Source organism: Hyaena hyaena, unplaced genomic scaffold (assembly GCF_003009895.1).
Source record: "Hyaena hyaena isolate Hyena2069 unplaced genomic scaffold, ASM300989v1 scaffold_285, whole genome shotgun sequence".
Taxonomy (NCBI): Eukaryota; Metazoa; Chordata; class Mammalia; order Carnivora; family Hyaenidae; genus Hyaena; species Hyaena hyaena.
Window position 1 is genome coordinate 1,458,594 of NW_024080917.1, and position 17,676 is coordinate 1,476,269.

Here is a 17,676-nt window from a genome sequence, read left to right on the forward strand (position 1 = left end):
GGTCAGCTCAGGGGCCCTCTCGGGCTGAGCGGTGCCCAGCAGCCCTAGGGACAGGGATGGGAGGGTGCGGCTGGCGTCGCCCACTGGGGCGGACCTCACGTCTGCCCTGCACGTGTCCCCCAGCGAGCTCCCTGTGACCTGCGTGCACCTGGGACGGCCTTTGGAAGTCACGTGTCTCTTCCCCGCCCTGTGTTTCCCTGGTAATTATGGTAAATGCCCGTCATTTTAAAAGGTAGTAGGCTTTCTGCAGTCACTGGCGGTCGCTGGCAGGTTCAGCCTTGGCTCCTGGATTGTAACTCGGTCATTTGAAACAGGCCTGGCCTGCCGGCCGCTTCCTGGTGTGTGTCTGTCACGGCTGCTCCTGGGACACGGCCAGGAGTCTGGGCCCAGCCGGAGTTCGCGCTAGGGGCCTGGGGGGCAGGGCGGGAGGCTCCAGAGCCTGGCTCCTAGATCCAGAGCGGGCAGGCTGGCCCGGGGCCGGGTACTAGGTGCAGGCGCACTTGGGCTGTTTGCGCCACTGCCAGGCCGTCTAGACCCTGCGCGGGGCGACGGCAGCTCAGGCTCAGCGCCTGTTCCGGGGTGGGAATTAGCAGGCCTTCCCAGCCCTTGCCGGACAGCGTGCCCATCCAGGTCCTCTGGATGCTCAGCGGCTCCAACTTAGAAGCCTTGGGTGCTGGTGGGCCTCGGAGCTGGGGCGGTGTCAGGTGGGGACGGGGTGAAGGGAGGGGAGCCTGCTTGCGAGAAAGGGCTTAAGAGGAACTCTCTGGCAGTGGGAGCTCCAGGGGCCCCACGGTGTTGCGCTCCTCGCTCTCTAAGGGACGGGCCCAGAAAGCGCGCCTGTGCCGCCCCCACCCCCCAGCGGGGGCTCTGGCATCATCCCGCGGTGACACGTTTCATCCCCCAGGTTCTGCTCTGGACCTCCATCCTGGTGACATCAGCCTCGCGCCCCTAGATACAGAGCCGGAGGAGCATGACCCAGGTGACCTGGGACTGGCAGGTAGGGGTGCTGACGCCCTGCTCTTCCCGGGGCCGTGCTGGGGCGGCCGGGCTTTTTCTGTGCGGAGCCCTTCTACGGTTCTCGGAGGGGGGCTCCCAGCACGCTGACGCGCGGCTGGCCTCCCACCGTCTCTGCAGCCACCGCGTGGGCACACGTACCCTGGGACACCCTCTCCCCAAACGTCTGTCTCCCCTGCTAGGACAGTAAACCATGCCTGGGGGGCCCCGAAAGTCCAGGACCGGCATGCCCGGGGGTGGGCCGCCCCCCAGCTCGGAGGCCTGGTGGCGTGTCTGGCGGTCAGCGCTTCCCGCTAACTCTGTCCCCCCATCCGTGCAGGTCCGCGGTCGCCTGGGGGCTCGGCCCCCGTCACCATCCCAGGCCACCTGCCCCGCTCCCCGTCCCTGCCCTCGTCCTCCTCACTCTCCACCTCCCCGCTCAGCTCGCTCTCCCAGTCTCTGTCGGGGCCGCTCGTCTCTTCAGCCATGACGCCCCCCCAGCAGCCACCGACGCTCAAATCGGAGCCTGGCGCGCTGGGCCCCTCGGCTGCATCCTACAGCTCCTTAGGTGAGCCGGGCGCTGGCGGGGACGGCGGGGTGCGCGCCCCAGGGGGTCCCCTGTGCGGTCTGCAGGTTTGCTGGCGGTGCCTCAGGGCACGGAGCCCGAGACAACACACGGTGGCCCTGCTGTCGCTCGTGTGCGGTGGAGGGTCCTCGGGCCGGGGACCCAGCACAGACCGACACAAACCGCGAACAGTGCTTTTTCCTTGGAAAATGTTACCTCGCGTAACTTGTTGCATTTTAAAGGAGTACTTTTAAGTATCATTTTCATTTCTAACGTCACAAGCACGTATCCGTAGGTGTCATCCCAAGCTCTCTGGGGTCCTCAGGATCTGGAGGTGGAACAGGTTCTGGGCCCAGAGTTTGATGCCGCGGCGGTGCACCGCGACACTGCCAACTTCCCTCCTTTGTCTGCTTCAGCGCCCCCCAAGCCGCCGGAAGGGGCCCGGCGGGTGTCCTGGTCCGCCAAGCCCCGAAGGCTGCCGGGAAGGGGCCCCCGCAGGTGACCTCTCCCGTCCCCTCCGCACTCAGGCTTGAACGGCGTCCCCGGGAGCATCTGGGACTTTGTTTCCGGCACCTTCTCTCCCAGCCCGTCCCCCATCCTGAGCACCGGCCCTGCCCCCGCCTCAAGTGCCAGCCCGAACGGCGCGGAGCTGGCCCGGGTCAGGCAGCAGCTGGACGAGGCCAAGAGGAAGATCAGGCAGTGGGAGGAGTCCTGGCAGCAGGTGAAGCAGGTGAGGAGGGGGGGGGGGCGCAGGGCCGAGGGAGAGGGTGCAGGCGCCCGGGGGCCCCCCCCACACCCGCCGCTGCAGCGCAGCCCCCTGGGTTTCAGGCCTGTGACGCGTGGCAGCGGGAGGCCAAGGAGGCCAAGGAGCGGGCGCTGGCGGCCGACAGTGCGCGGCAGCAGGCGCTGCGGAAGAAGGAGGAGGTGGAGGCCCGCTTCCGGAGGCTGCAGGAGGAGCTGGAGGGCCGCGGGCCGGGCCCCACGCTCGCGGGGCTGCAGCGCTGTGCCGACCTGGGCGCCGTCCCGCTCCCCAAGCTGCACTCGCTGCAGAGTCGGCTGCGCCTGGATCTGGAAGCCGTGGACGGGGTGAGTACGGGTGGCGCGCGCGCCCGCGTATCCCTGGGCCCCCTGCCGGCTCTGCCCTCCAGCCCCGCCCCCTGACGCGCTGGGACAGCTCGCCTGCTTCCACGCAAATCATCCCCTCCACGCCAGGGCCTTGTTAAAACCTGGAGCATCGGAGGCTTCCAGAGCCCTCTCACACCCTCTCCCCCTCCGCTGGCCTGAGGCGCAGCGCCCTCCACCGTCCCCCCGCCAGCTCTGGCTGCTGTCACGGCCGGTGCGCATGGTCCCGGGTGGGGTCAGGATGCTGAGCCCAGTCCCGCAGGCCCGCGGGCCTCCACCCAGGCCCAGCCCGTCGAGGCGGCCACCCCTTCCGCACTGGTGCAGTAGCTCCGCTCCCCGGGCCTTAGCGCGAAGGGTCTCCCGCCGCCCTTTGTTCCCAGCGCCTGCTCCCAGGAGGGCCACCCTGACCCGCCGCGCGTGTCTCGCCCCACAGGTGATCTTCCAGCTTCGAGCCAAGCAGTGCGCCGTGTGCCGGGAGCGGGCCCGCGGCGGCGCCCTGCCCCCCTGTGCCTGCTGCGAGGGCCAGCCGCTCCCGTGGTGACCGCCGCGTCCCCACTGGCCCCTCGGGTGCCCCTGGGCCCCGGAACGACGTGGGGCTTGCCGGCCTGACGCACCGGGACCCCGACCAGCACTTTGTGAAGCAAGGGATTGAGACGTTCTCAGTTGGTGTAAGCTGCTTTCTAGGTTCGTGGTTTTTTATTACGCGGTGACATGAAGCTTTACGCGTACCGCGAGCTGAGGACGCTTCCTGTCCACTGGCTGTTTGTTCGCGGTACGGCACACTTTCCATTCCTCCTCTGAAACTAGTACTTCCGACATGAGCGTTTACCTAGTAGTGAGAAACGCCTAGGACTTTTTAATCGTTTTCAAATTAAGTGCAAACATAGTATTTATAGCAGTGAGACTAGAAGACACACATTTAGGATTTTAATCTTGTAAGAGGGACGCGCTCACGTGCACACCGACTGGAGTTTTAGGTCCCAGGACCACGAGGTGGCGCTGCGCCCGGTCACGCTCCCTGCACCGGGGCCACTAGTCTAAGTGCCTGAGCCTTGCGGGGCGAGCGGAGGCCCTGCCCTCAGGTTGTCGGCTCCTCCGGCTCCTCCGGCGAACAGCGAGCCTGGGGCCCGTGCTGGAGGCGGAGGCTTCCCGGGGAACCTGAGAAGGCCGCGCCTCCGCGCCCTCGGCCTCCCAGGCATCCTGGCTCCTTCGCGGATGGCGGCCGAGACCAGAGCCTTGCTCGTGCCCCTCCCTGCGGCCAGCGGGACGCCCGCCCGGGACCCCTGCCTGCAAGGGAGAGGCCCAGGTGTTACCAGGGTCACTCAGGGGACGCTGGGGTCGCAGGCCCCGGCCACCCAGCTGTGGCAGGCACGCTCCTGAGAAAGGTCTGGTTTCGGTGAAGACTGGAATCTTCTCTGGTCTGCACTGGGCCGTTTTTCCTAGAAACCGGGGGAGACACAGAGGCCGTGTGCAGTGCCCCCCAGACTCTGCTCTTCCTGCGGCCGTCTACCTGGCTGCAAGGCCTGTCCCGAATCTGCCGCTGGGGCAGGAGCGGCCACGGCCCACCTGTGGCTTTGCCAAAGACTTTTAATAGCATTTTTTTAAAGTGCAAAATGGCTCGGTAAAAATTATGTGACCAAATATTTACTATATAGTAAGAGGTTTAAAAGATTTTTTTTAATGTAAGACAAAGTGATAGTTCTGTCGTGTAAAGGCTGCGGCTTGTCCGCTACTAACGGTGACCATTGACTTGGTTTTAGTGAATCTACTTGGTTTTTAAGGATAGTGATGATGATTTATTAGCTCTTAGAAATGACGTATATTTTGTGCTACTGTTATCACTGTTTAAAATTATTTTTATTAATATTTATGCACTTGTTTCACATTTCAGACCTTTGGTCTTTGATGGGAAACAGAACAATGAGTTTATCGGGGGGTGGGCGGCCGGGGCGCTGTCAGGTAATCAACCGGGACCGACGTGTGCCCTCCCCATAGGTGGGAGGCAGGAGCGTCACAGGGGTCCCCGTGCGCCACCTGAGCGGGTCCTTCCCGCTCCATGGCTTGGCTGTGGCGGCCCTGGTGTCCTGCAGGCGCCCTCCCCACCCGCGGGGCCTCTGTGTCTCAAGTGGGAGTGGCTTTAGCCTTCACGGGGGGCGCGTGAGCCTCCTGCTGTTTGGGGACCAGGGGCCGGCAAGGAGACCTCAGGCCAGTGTGGACCCTTAACGCGGAATAATTTATGGAAGCCTCAGTCTATGTTCGTTCGGGGTATTTAGATGAGCTCGTTACTGGAATGAATTTTCTTAACCCAGAAGATAGTATTTATAATGCATAATCATTTACTCGTAGCAAACTGTTCAAAGTTAACACTTGTTTAAATTTTTTTACACTATAGCATTTATGCAATGGTTTACAGAATTCATGGAATTATTTTTATCAGTATGGGAATTAATTAAACCTTTGAATCTTTACTTTGTCTGCCTCTTTGAGCGGCCGGGCTCAGGTCACAAGGTGTCCCCACGCAGTCCCGGGTCGCCTCGTAGCTGCTCGGCTGTCCCGTCCGTGGGGCTCCTGAGGACCACGTGCTCAGAGCTGGTGGTTTCTGCCAGAACAGCGAGCGGCATGAGGGCGGCGCCGGCGACGGGTCCCCAGGCAGACAGGCCCCGCGCCCAGAAAGACTCACCCGCGTAGGGGATGCCGTGCTGAGTCAGCACGCTCCGGAGCCTCCTGATCTCCTTCGACAGTTCTTTGTGTGCCTGGAACAGGGCAGGTGAGGGCAGCGCCGTGGCCCCGCGGCAGGAGGCCGGGCCGGGGCGCCCTCACCCGTCTGTACCTCGCTGCAGGTCTCCAGGGTCTGGAACACCAGGCCCTTAGCGCCTCCTTCCTGCGCGGAGTCACCTTCTTCCGGGGGCTTTAAGTAGCCGGCCTCTTCAAAGAGCGCCCTCAGCAACTTCGCGTGGCCCTGAGGGCCGCGGGAGAGTGAGCCCCAGCTCCTGACCGCCCGTGCCGGGGGGGGGGGGGGGGGTGCCGCCCCGGACTCACCTGGGTCGTGATCAGCTCGTCAGCCAGGCTCTGCTCCACCCGGTCCCAGCGGCGCTGCAGGGCCGTGGGCAGGGCCGGGTACACTGCAAACGACCCAGCACACATGGGCTCAGCCGAGCTCCCCTGCCCCCGCCTGCACCCCAGGGGCGGCCCCCCCGGGTCCCACCTAACAGGGAGTGCGGGTGGCAGACCAGAGGCGTCTCGAAGGTCAGCGCGTAGACACAGGTGCTGGGCTCAGACACGTGCGCCAGGCGGTTGCTTTTCCCACAGGTGAGCTCCACCTGCGGGGAGGGCCTGGGTGGGCGGGTGGGGGCGGCGGGCCCCTCCCCCGGGGGGCTCCCACGCGGGCCCACCTTGCTCTGCCGGCTCCTGGCACGGCAGGAGTCGCCGTCCCTCATCCACATGCCCCGGAAGGTGTTGTTGGAGATCTCCCACTCGTGCCAGATGCTGGGGAGGAAGGGGCTCGTCAGGTGGGACGGGGGTGCCTGCTGGGGGCGGGGGTCCCCGCGAGCAGCCGGCCGCCCCTCTCACCCCAGGATCCCACTGTACGCATTCCAGCGGAAGGTCTGCTCGTGTTGCGTCACGTTGTGGAAGGGGCACAGCTCGTACTTGTACCTGGGGGCACAGCGGGCGTCAGGGCGGTCCCGGCGCCGCCCCGCCCCCACCCCTGCCAGCGGCGCCCCGCACTCACGTGGACTCCACGAGGCTGAAGCACTTGCCGGCGAGCCTGAAGAGGTGCGCGGGGCCTGGAAGAGAGCACGGGCCTGACGACGTCAGGAAGGCGTCCAGGGCGGCCCAGAGCAGCTGCACCCACCTCTGAGGGCGACAGCTGGCGGCCGCAGGACGGCTTCCACGCTCAGGCGGAAAGGTGGGTGCAGCAGAGCCTTACGGGACACAGGGAAGGGAAGACGTGAGAGCGGCCGCGCGCACAGGCTGACCGAAGAGGAGCCCGGCTCCCGACAAATGCCCGCCCGGGGCCTCGTCGGGGGGAAGGTGACAGAGCCGTGCCAGCAGCAGGGCACAGGTGCCAGGGAGCAATGCCGGGAAAGTCGGCACGTGAGCAGACGCAAGGGCGGGGGGGGGTCCCCGCAGAACCCCCAAGGTGACAGAGGGCGGGTGCTGCAAGCACACCTGGAGAAGGACAGGGCCAGACCCCCAGCAGGAAGGGGGCCGTTGGCGGAAGCGGCCTGCGTGCCGGAAGGCTGCGCGGTGAAGGAGACAGCCACCGACCAAGGGCTCTGCGCCCCGGAGACCCGCCCTCCGCCTGGGGACACGGGGGACGGCTGGGGGGTCCCGGTGCCCGCAGGGCGCCCCCCCCACTCTGAAGGGCGAAGGCGAAGACGCGGCCGCGCCACGGAGCTGGCTCGCCTGTCCTTCCGACCTGCCCATCCGCAGAAGGCGGACAGCGCGTCCCGACACCACGGCACGGCGTCCCCAGCGTCTGAGAGGTGATCGTGAGACGGACAGCGGGCCGGGGGCCGGGCCGCACGCTCGATTTTCTTTGTGACTAAAACTGACCAAAAGCTCCAATCGGATTTTAAGAACTTGACGTTATTCACCCCCGGAGCAGCTAGAGGAAAAGCGCCGTGGGCGATAAACACGGATACAAACTGGTCCAACGGAGGAAACGAGGGGCAGAAAAGCCACATGCTTCTGCCACCGTGTTTCCTTATACGTCTGCCTGAAGGAGTGAACTACGCGATGCGGCCAGGAGAGGAGACCCCCCACGGAGGCGCCGGCGGCGGTGAAAAGTGAGGGAGGAGGAGGGCGGCAGCGCCAGAGCGACTGTGCGCCAGCAACGGTCAGAAGGGACGACGGGCCTCCGTCCCAAGCCCGCCGGAAAGGACTACACTCACGGTTTCGGATCCCGGCACAAACCAGGAATCAACAGCAGAGGCAGAAGTGGGGAATGCACAAAAGTACGGAAATTAGAAAACACTTGGAGACACAAAGCAGGAGGCTGCAGAGCCCGGGCTGCACGGGAGCCCCGCGCAGCCAGCACAGCACGTTCAAGTACGAGGCCCCTGGTAACCTGGCTTCCACTCTCAGGATTAAAACGGGCAAACTAAACACACAGGCTGGGGGGGGGGGGGGGGCACCGGGGGACCTCAGTGGGTTAAGCACTGCCTTTGGCTCAGGTCGCGATCTCACGGTTCGTGGGTTCAAGCCCTGCGTCAGGCTCTGTGCTGACAGCTCAGAGCCTGGAGCCTGTTTCAGATTCTGTGTCTCCCTCTCTCTCTGACCCTCCCCTGCTCATGCTCTGTGTCTCACACAAATGTAAACATCAAAAATAAACAACACGAGGCCGGCAGAAGGAAGAAAACGCAGTGACGCTCAACAAAACAGACACGCGTGTCATCAGGCTGAGAACACACCCGCCAGCACTGAGAGCCCGGAAACCAGGCGCGGACGGCGGGGGGTGGGGGGCACTACCGGTCGTGCAGAAGGAAGGTTGCCAGAACGTGTGAGACTGTACACCACCCAACTGCTAACCTGTGCGACACGGGCAAATTCCTAGGAACGTACGCTGTATCGGCCCTTCTCAAGGCTTCCAAAACCCTTGAAGAGGTGGGGGTGGGGGGGGTCAGGGAGGAACACCCCCTTCACCGTGTGGAGCCAGCGTCACCAAGATCCCAAAGTCAAGAAGTCACAAGGAAACTACAGCTCGATGTCCATTCTGAACACAAGAGCAAAAAACCATCAACGCTCTCCCTCTCTCTAACCCTCCCCTGCTCACGCTGTCTCTCTCTCTCTCAAAAATAAAACATTAAAAAAAAAATTTTTTTTTAATCTGTTGGCAAAGTCACAAGATACAGACTTGACACTGAAGAAGCAGGTATGTTTCTGCACACTAACGACAACCAAAAAAGGAAATTTAAGACAATTCCTTTTATAAGAGCATCAAAAAGAAAAAGTTTGGAATAAACCAAAGAGGCAAAATACTTACACGTTTTTAGCCGACAAGATCGCGCCTAAAGAAATTAAAGATGTAAACAAGTGAGAGGGATCCGCTGCGTTCACGGATAAGACACGTGAGTCTTAAACGTGAACAGCTTCCCAAGTGACCAAATTCCAGGCGATGCTTGTTAAAGTCCCAGTAACATTTTGCAGAAATAGTAAAACCCATCCTAAAATTAAAATGGAATCTCAACCCCAAAGAGCCAAAACTATCCTGAAAAAAAGAAAAAGCAGAACACCTCAATCCCGGGTTGACAGCTCCCTGCAAAGCTGCAGATTAGAACACTGTGACCCCGGCACACAGAGAGGCAGGCGCGGCGGCGGCACAGAAAAGAGCCCAGAGGTAAAGTCCTGGACCCACTTCCACGTGACCTGACGTGGGCGCCAAAACCCACGGCAGGGAAAAGACGGTCTTCTCCGTAAATGGTGCTGGGAACCTACCCACGCCAAGGAGGGCGGCACTGGACCCTTCCTCTACACCGCGTACAAAAATAACTCGAGCGCCTGGGTGGCTTAGTCGGTTAAGCGTCTGACTTTCACTTAGGTCATGATCTCGCGGTTCGTGGGTTCGATCCCCGCGTCGGGCTCTGTGCTGACAGCTCAGAGCCTGGAGTCAGCACAGAGCCCGGAGCCTGTTTCAGAGTCTGTGTCTCCCTCTCTCTGACCCTACCCTGCTCGCGCTGTCTTGCTCTGAGTCTCAAAAAAATAAAAACGTTAAAAATTTTTTAAAAAAAGAACAGACACGGATGGAGAACATTGGAGCAGAGAGCCCAGAAATGAACACGCACACTTACGGCCAATTATCTCATGAGAAGGAGCCCAGACCTTACAGTGGGGACAGGACAGTCTCTCTGATAAACAGGAACACCAGACAAATTAGTCATTATGTAGTAAAGATGTGAACGTGAGACCTGAAAGCTCCTGGAGAACACAGGTGGGAAGCTCCTGGACATCAGCCTTGGCAATGAACTTCTGGATCTGGCAATAAAAGCAAATAGTGACCAGGAACTACATAAAAGTGCAAAGTTTCTGCGCGGTGAGAGACCAACAAAATGAAAAGGCAGCGTCCTGAATGGGCAAACATATCCATAAGCCATCTATCTGCTAAGGGGTCTAACGGCCAAAATACAAAGACCTCTCGCCACTCAACGGCAAATGTAAAACCCCCGTCCAGTCCGAAAGGGGGCAGGTCTGCACCCTGTGGTCCAGGGAAGACACCAGATGGCGGACAGGTACCTGCAAAGGCGCGCAGCAGCGATCCCCAGGGAAACGCAAATCAGAACCACAGTGAGCTATACGCCCCGCGCCCCCCCCCAACGTTAGAACAACTATTCTCAAATCCCAAGAGGGGCGCCTGGGGGACTCAGTTAAATATCCACCTTTGGCTCATGAACTCATGGTCTGTGGGTTTAAGCCCCGCGTCCAGCTCTGCACTGACAGTGCAGAGCCTGTTTAGGGTTCTGTGTGCCCCCCACCCAGTGCATGCATGTGCTCCCACACGCGCACACACACACGAAACAAGTGCCCGCAACGATGTGGAGAAAAGGGACCCTCGTGCACTGCTGGAGGGAATGCCAAGTGGTGCGGCCGGCGCGGAGATTCCCCAAAGAAAGATAGCGTGTGCCCCACCTGTGGGTACATAACTGAAGAGAAGGAAATTGCCACGTCAAGACGCCTGCGGCTCTGTGCTCACTGCAGCGTGGTCTGAGCAGCCGCGTGGAAGCGCCCTGTCCGTGGACGTGCACCGGGGAAGGAATGAAGAGGTGGTGTGTACACAGACAGCGGAACAGCGCGGCCGCGGAAGAGAAAATCCTGCTGTCCGCGACTGCGTGAGCGGCCCTCAGTGAGAGCACTGTGTCAGGTGACACCAGAGAAGGACAAATACTAGATGATGTCACAGGTGGAATGAAACAAATAAACCACTGGGGGGCGCCTGGGGGGCTCAGTCGGTTAAGTGTCCAACTTCGGCTCTGGTCATGATCCTGCAGTTCATGAGTTCAAGCCCTGCATCAGCCTGCTTCAGATTCTGTGTCTCCCTCTCAGCCCCTCCCCTGCTCTCTGTATCTCTCTCTCTCTCTCCTTCTCAAAAATAAATATTTTAAAAAAATGCAAAAACAGGAGAAGAGATCAATAAAACCAGAAGCTGGTTCTTTGAAAGAATTAACAAAACTGATAAACCCCTAGCCAGTTTGACTTAAAAAAAAAAAAAAAAAAAAAAGGAAAGGACCCAAATGAATAAAATCAAGAATGAAAGAGATAACAACCAACATAAGACAATATTATGAGCAATTATACGCCAATAAAATTGGTAATCTGGAATAAATAGACAAATTTCTAGAAACATAAACTAACAAAACTGAAACGGAAACAAAATTTGAACAGACCCATAACCAGTAAAGAAATCGAATTAATAACCAAAAATCGCCCAAAAAACAAGAGTCCAGGGCCAGATGGCTTTCCAGGGGAACTCTACCAAACATTTAAGGAAGAGTTAACACCTATTCTCTTGAAGCTGTTCAAAAACAGAAATGGAAGGAAGACTTCCAAACTCTTTCTATGAAGCCGGCATTACCTTGATTCCAAAACCAGACAAAGACACCCCTCCCCCAAAAGGAGAACTACAGACCAGTCTCCCTGATGAACATGGATGCAAAAATCCTCAACAAGATATTGGCCAAAGGGATCCAACAATACACTAAAAGATAATGATTCAAAACCTAACCAAAGATGTAGAAGATCTGTAAGCTGAAAACTATAGAAAGCTTATGAAGGAAAGACACAAAGAAATGGAAAAACATTCCATGCTCATGGATCTGAAGAATAAATATTGTTAAAATGTCAATACTAGCCAAAGCAATCAACACATTCAATGCAATCCCAAACAAAACTGCACCGGCATTCTTCTCAAAACTACAACAAACTATCCTAAAATTTGTAAGGAACCACAAAAGACCCCGAATAGCCAAAGTAATACTGAAGAAGAAAACCAAACAGGAGGCATCACCATCCCAGACTTTAGCCTCTACTACAAAGCTGTCATCACCAAGACAGTATGGTATTGGCACAAAAACAGACACATGGACCAATGGAATAGAATTGAGAACTCAGAAGTGGACCCAAAAGTGTACAGCCAACTAATCTTTGACAAAGTGGGAAAGAGTATCCAACGGAAAAAAGACAGCCTCTGTAACACATGGTGCTGGGAGACCTGGACAGCAACGTGCAGAAGAATGAGACTGGATCACTGTCTCACACTATACACAAAAATAAACTCAAAATGGGTAAAGCACCTGAACGCGAGACAGGAAACCATCAAAACCCTAGAAGAGAAAGCAGGAAACAACCTCCTTGACCTCAGCCACAGCAATTTCTCACTTGACACATCCCCAAAGGCAAGGGAATCAAGAGCAAAAATAAACTATTGGGACCTTATCAAGATAAAAAGCTTCTGCACGGCAAAGAACATAATAAAACTAACAGGCAACCGACGGAATGGGAAAAGATAGTTGCAAAAGACATATCAGATAAAAGGCTATAAGGAACTCACCAAATTCCACACCCAAAAAAAATCCAGTGAAGAAATGGGCAGAAGACATGAACAGACACTTCTCCAAAGAGGACATCCAGATGCCAACAGACACATGAAAAGATGCTCAGCATCCCTCCTCATCAGGGAAATACAAATCAAAACCACACTGAGATACCAGATACCACCTCACACCGGTCAGAGTGGCTAAAATTAACAAATCAGGAGACTCCAGATGCTGGCGAGGATGTGGAGAAATGGGCACCCTCCTACACTGTTGGTGGGCGTGTAAACTGGAAAACAGTGTGGAGGTTCCTCAAAAAATTAACAAGAGATGGGGCACCTGAGTGGCTCAGTCGGTTAAGCATCCGACTTGGGCTCAGGTCATAATCTTGTGGTTCGTGGGTTTGAGTCCCACGTCGGGCGCTGTGCTGACAGCTCAGAGCCTGGAGCCTGTTTTGGATTCTGTGTCTCCCTCTCTCTCTGACCCTCCCCTGCTCACGCTGTGTCTCTGTCTCTCTCTCTCTCTCTCCTCTCAGAAATTAAAAAAAAAACAAAAACAATTAAAATAAAGAAAATTAACAAGAGAATTCCCCTATGACCCAGCAACAGCACCCAAGGGATACAGCAGTGCTGATGCATAGGGGCACATGTACCCCAATATTCACAGCAGCACTTTCAACAATAGCCAAATCATGGAAAGGGCCTAGATGTCCATCAACTGAGGAATGGATCAAGAAGATGTGGCTTATCTATACGATGGAATACTCCATGGCAGTGAGAAAGAAGGAAATCTGGCCACGTGTAGCAACGTGGATGGAACTTGGTGTTATGCTGAGCGACATAAGACAGGCAGAGAAGGACAGATACCATATGTTTTCACTCACATGTGGAACCGGAGAAACTTCAGAGGACTACAGGAGAGGGGAAGGGGAAAAAATAGTTAAGGAGAGGGAGGGAGGCAAACCATGAGACTCTTAAATACTGAGAACAAACTGAGGGTTGACGGAATGGGGTAGAGGGGAAAATAGGCGATGGGCATGGAGGAGGGCATTGTTGGGATGAGCGCTGGGTGTTATACGGAAACCGAGTAGACAATAAACTGTATTTTTAAAAAATTATTGGGGTGCTAGGGTGGCTCAGTTGGTTTAGTGAGTGACTTCAACTCAGCTCATGATCTCACGGTTTGTGAGTTCAAGCCCCACCATCCGGCTCTGTGCATGCAGCTCAGAGCCTGGAGCTGCTTCAGATTCTGTGTGTGTCTCTCTCTCTCCCCTGCTTGCGCGCTCTCTCTCTCTCTCTCCCCTGCTCTCACGCCCTAGCGCTCGCTCGCTCTCTCAAAAATTAGTAAATATTTAAAAATAATTACTCTCCGTTTATACCTGGGATGCAGGGCTGGTTCAATATCCTCAAAAACAATCAATATGATTCAACACATCAATAAAAGAAAGGACAAGAACCAAATGATCCTCAATAGATGTGGAGAAAGCATTTGATAAAATACAGCAGCCTTTCTTGATAAAAACCCTTAAGAAAGTAGGGATAGAAGGATCGTACCTCCAGATCATAAAAGCCATATATGAAAAACCCAACGCGATGGGGACAAACGACAGCTTTCCCCGTAAGGTCAGAAACGAGGCAGGGATGCCCACTCTCGCCACTGTTATTCAAATAGTATTGGACGTCTCAGCCTCAGCAATCAGACAACACAAAGAAATAGACAGCATCCAAATCAGCCAGGAGGAGGTCAAACTTTCACTTTTCGCAGATGACATGATACTCTACATGGAAAACCCAAAGCATTCCACCAAAAAACTGCTAGAACGGACCCATGAATTCAGCAGAGTGTCAGGATATAAAATCAAGGCACAGAATTCGGTTGCATTCCTATACACCAACAATGAAGCAACAGAAAGAGAAACCAAGAAATCGATCCCATTTACAATTGCACCAAAACCCACAGAATACCTAGGAATAAATCTAACCAAAGAGGTGAAAAATCTATACGCTGAAAACTACAGAAAGCTTATGAAAGAAATTGAAGACACAGAAAAAAATGGAAACATATTCCATGCTCCTGGGTAGGAACAAATACTGTTAAGATGTCAATACTACCCAAAGCAATCTACATATTCAATGCAATACCTATCAAAATAACACCAACATTCTTCACAGAGCTAGAACAACCGACCCTAAAATTTGTATGGAACCAGAAGAGACCCCGAATGAATAGCCAAAGCGATCTTGAAAAAGAAAACCAAACCAGGAGGCATCACAATCCCAGACTTCAAACCGCATTACAAAGCTGTCATCACCAAGACAGTATGGTCCTGGCACAAAAATAGACACTCAGATCAATGGAACAGAATAGAGAACCCAGAAAAGGCCCCACAAACCTAAGGCCAACTCCTCTTTGACAGAGCAGGAAGGAATATCCAATGGAATAAAGACAGTCTCCTCAGCAAGTGGTGCTGGGAAAACTGGGCAGCGACATGCAGAATGAGCCTGGACCACTTCCTTACGCCACACCCAAAAATAAACTCAAGATGGATAAAAGACCTAAATGTAAGACGGGAAGCCATCAAAACTCTAAAGGAGAAAGCAGGCAAGAACCTCTTTGACCTTGGCCGCAGCAACTTCCTACTCAACAAGTGTCTGGAGGCAAGGGAAACAAAAGCAAAACTGAACTCCTGGGATCTCAACAAGATAAAAAGCTTCTGCACAGGGAAGGAGACAATCAGCAAAAGTAAAAGGCAAACAGAATGGGAAAAGATATTTGCAAGAGACATATCAGATAAAGAGTTAGTATCCAAAATCTATAAAGAACTTACCAAATTCAACCTGGAAAAAACAAACCACCCAGTGAAGAAATGGGCCAAAGACATGAACAGACACTTCTCCAAAGATGACATCCAGACGGCCGACAGACACATGAAACGATGCTCAGCGTCCCTGATCAATCAAAACCACAACGAGACACCACCTCACGCCCGTCAGAATGGCCAACATGAACAACTCAGGCAACAGCAGATGCGGGCGGGGAGAGGGGATCCCTCTTGCACTGCCGGTGGGATGCACACTGGTGCAGCCGCTCTGGAAAACAGTATGGAGGCTCCTCCAAAATGGAACACTGGGCGCCTGGGTGGCTCAGCTGGCTGAGCGCCCGACTTCGGCTCAGGTCATGATCTCATGGTTGGGGAGTTCGAGGCTCACTGAGTGCAGAGCCTACTTCAGAGCCTCTGCTCCCCGTCCCTGCCCCTCCCCCACCCACGCTCTCTGTCAAAACAGATAAAAATAAAAGTTTTTAAGAAGTAAAATAAAAATGAAGGGCGCCTGGGTGGCTTAGTCGGTTCAGCGTCCAACTTTCGCTTAGGTCATGATATCGCAGTTCGTGGGTTCGAACCGCATCGGGCTCTGTGCTGACTGCCAGCTCGGAGCCTGGAGCCTGTTTCAGAGTCTGTCACTCCCTCTCTCTCTGACCCTCCCCTGCTCAAGCTGTCTCTCTCTCTCCTAGAAATAAATAAAAATATTAAAAAAAAAAAAAAGAAGAAGAAGTAAAATAAAAATGAAATTCGGTATCTTATTTCCTAGGGAAATATGAGTAAAAACTCTTTTTCTACTTTTAAGACAGTCATTTTTAACTTTTGAAAACCTCGAGTTAGACTGGCCATTTAATCCTTTTTGCGCCAAGGTGGGTGGCCGGCTTACTGCAGGGTGTGTGTCGCTCGCGGCCTATTCTCTCCTCGGTTCCTGCTGCCAAAGACCGACAGACACCCCACCCCCACGACACAGGCACCCCCACGGGCGGCACAGCCCGGGTCCAGGTGCGGTCTGGGAAACAACTCAACATTCCCCACCTTCCACTCTAAGACTCCAGACCAAGACCAAAGCTCACGTTCTGGAAAATGCGTGAGGCGTGAACGTGGACCCTGGGAGTCCCGTCGGGCCCATGTCAGCCGCGGGGAGTTCTGAGCTCCCATGACACGCGCTACCGCTGACGTCCCGACCGGAGGAGACGGCGCCGCGGCTCACACGGCGTGCTAATTTAGGCTATTTTAAGTCCACAATTAAACTACGTTCCCTTTTAGAATTATGATTTAAGCGGCTCAATCAGGCATTCATCGGACTTCCGTTCAGGTCACGATTTCATCATGGTTCGTGAGTTCGAGCCCCGCATCCTGACTCGCTGCTGTCAGCACAGAGCCCGCTTCGGATCCTCTGTCCCCATCACTCTGGCCCTCTCCTGCTCTCTCTCTCTTTCAAAAGTGAATAAAGATTAAAAGTATGATTTAGGGCCACCTGGGTGGCTCAGTCAGTCAAGCATCCAATCCTTAGATTTCGACTCAGGTCATGATCTCACGGTTCATGGGATGCAGCCCCGTGTCGGGCTCTGTGCTGACAGCATGGAGCCTGCCTGGGACTCTCTCTGACCTTCCCTCGCTTACACGCTCTTTCTCCTCAAAATAAACTTTTAAAAACGTATGATTTAATTGCTGAAGGAAATTTACTATTGTCAGACTAAACAGAAAATTCCTCACAGAATTTTCATCAGCTTTATTTGCAGGGTCCTTCATTTGGAATTATTTTTGCTTTTATACGCTGTATGCGCTCACAGCTGTGGCTTTTGAAACTTCCATGAGAGACCGGAAGGGGCAGTGTCACCGCCGTGGCCCTGTGCGCCCTGCACTTTCTCTCTCACACGCTGCACCTTCCGACAGGACCCCTCCCCGCGAGCGCCCTTCACTGTCTTCCAGGCCCCTAACCTTCGGAGTTTGGGTTTTAATCTGCTTAAAGAAAATCATCGCACTAGATTATTTAAAAACTATCCCCAACTGAGGCGCCTGGGGGTTCAGTCGAGTGAGTGTCTGAGTCTTGGTGCTGACTCAGGTCATGATCTCACGGGTTTGTGGGGTCGAGCCCCGGTTCGGGCTCTGCGCTGACAGTGTGGAGCCTGCTTGGGATTCTCTCTCCCCTGGCTCTCTCCGCTCCTCCCCCTCACATACACGTGTGTGTGTGTGTGTGTGTGTGTGTGTACGTGCGCACGCGTTTGCACGCTCTCTCAAAATAAGCTTTTAAAAAAACATTCCAGATTCTCACATTAAAGGTTTTGCTTTGGAGGTAACACTAGTGGGTTTTAAAAAGGAAAGCCGAGTTAGTAGAGTGAGCTCTTCTGGAGCGAGCCCCGGGGGCCCTCACCGTGCCGCTCGGGGCCCGTGCTCCCGGCGCCCCCACACCCCGGGCCCCTCAGTCCCCTCCGCGGAGCAGCATCTCTGGGAAGCCTGCGTGCTCATGGTAAGAGACGCACACGTCTAGGTGGGGAGAGGTGGGGACCACGGAGAGTCCCATTTCGGTACACAAGGCTAAGCTGTAAAATTTTTTTTTTTTTTAAATTTTTTAACGTTTTATTTATTTCTAGGAGAGAGAGAGAGAGACAGCGTGAGCAGGGGAGGGTCAGAGAGAGAGGGAGTCACAG

The 17,676-nt window shown here is 55.3% G+C and overlaps 2 protein-coding genes across 8 annotated transcripts in view; one reads left to right on the forward strand and one right to left on the reverse strand.

Annotated features, from left to right (window-relative positions):
* The window catches only part of UNKL (unk like zinc finger), a 36,251-nt gene extending 31,103 nt beyond the window's left edge, over positions 1 to 5,148 (forward strand). For 6 of the 7 annotated variants that reach the window (XM_039246795.1, XM_039246797.1, XM_039246799.1 and 3 more), the window contains 5 exons: positions 905 to 997; positions 1,334 to 1,561; positions 2,086 to 2,288; positions 2,387 to 2,644; positions 3,114 to 5,148. In XM_039246795.1, the coding sequence (XP_039102726.1) occupies positions 905 to 997; positions 1,334 to 1,561; positions 2,086 to 2,288; positions 2,387 to 2,644; positions 3,114 to 3,221 (890 nt within the window). In that variant the 3' untranslated portion in view covers positions 3,222 to 5,148. The remainder of the gene's footprint in view (positions 1 to 904; positions 998 to 1,333; positions 1,562 to 2,085; positions 2,289 to 2,386; positions 2,645 to 3,113) is intronic. The other variant, XM_039246796.1, reaches the window with a different exon arrangement.
* GNPTG (N-acetylglucosamine-1-phosphate transferase subunit gamma) overlaps positions 4,994 to 17,676 on the reverse strand; it is a 16,398-nt gene continuing 3,715 nt past the window's right edge. Inside the window, exons 4-11 of the mRNA XM_039246806.1 lie at positions 6,411 to 6,465; positions 6,251 to 6,334; positions 6,073 to 6,166; positions 5,886 to 6,000; positions 5,720 to 5,802; positions 5,511 to 5,639; positions 5,361 to 5,433; positions 4,994 to 5,279 (exon numbers count right to left, since the gene is read on the reverse strand). Coding sequence (XP_039102737.1) covers positions 5,182 to 5,279; positions 5,361 to 5,433; positions 5,511 to 5,639; positions 5,720 to 5,802; positions 5,886 to 6,000; positions 6,073 to 6,166; positions 6,251 to 6,334; positions 6,411 to 6,465 — 731 coding nt within the window. The 3' untranslated portion in view covers positions 4,994 to 5,181. The remainder of the gene's footprint in view (positions 5,280 to 5,360; positions 5,434 to 5,510; positions 5,640 to 5,719; positions 5,803 to 5,885; positions 6,001 to 6,072; positions 6,167 to 6,250; positions 6,335 to 6,410; positions 6,466 to 17,676) is intronic.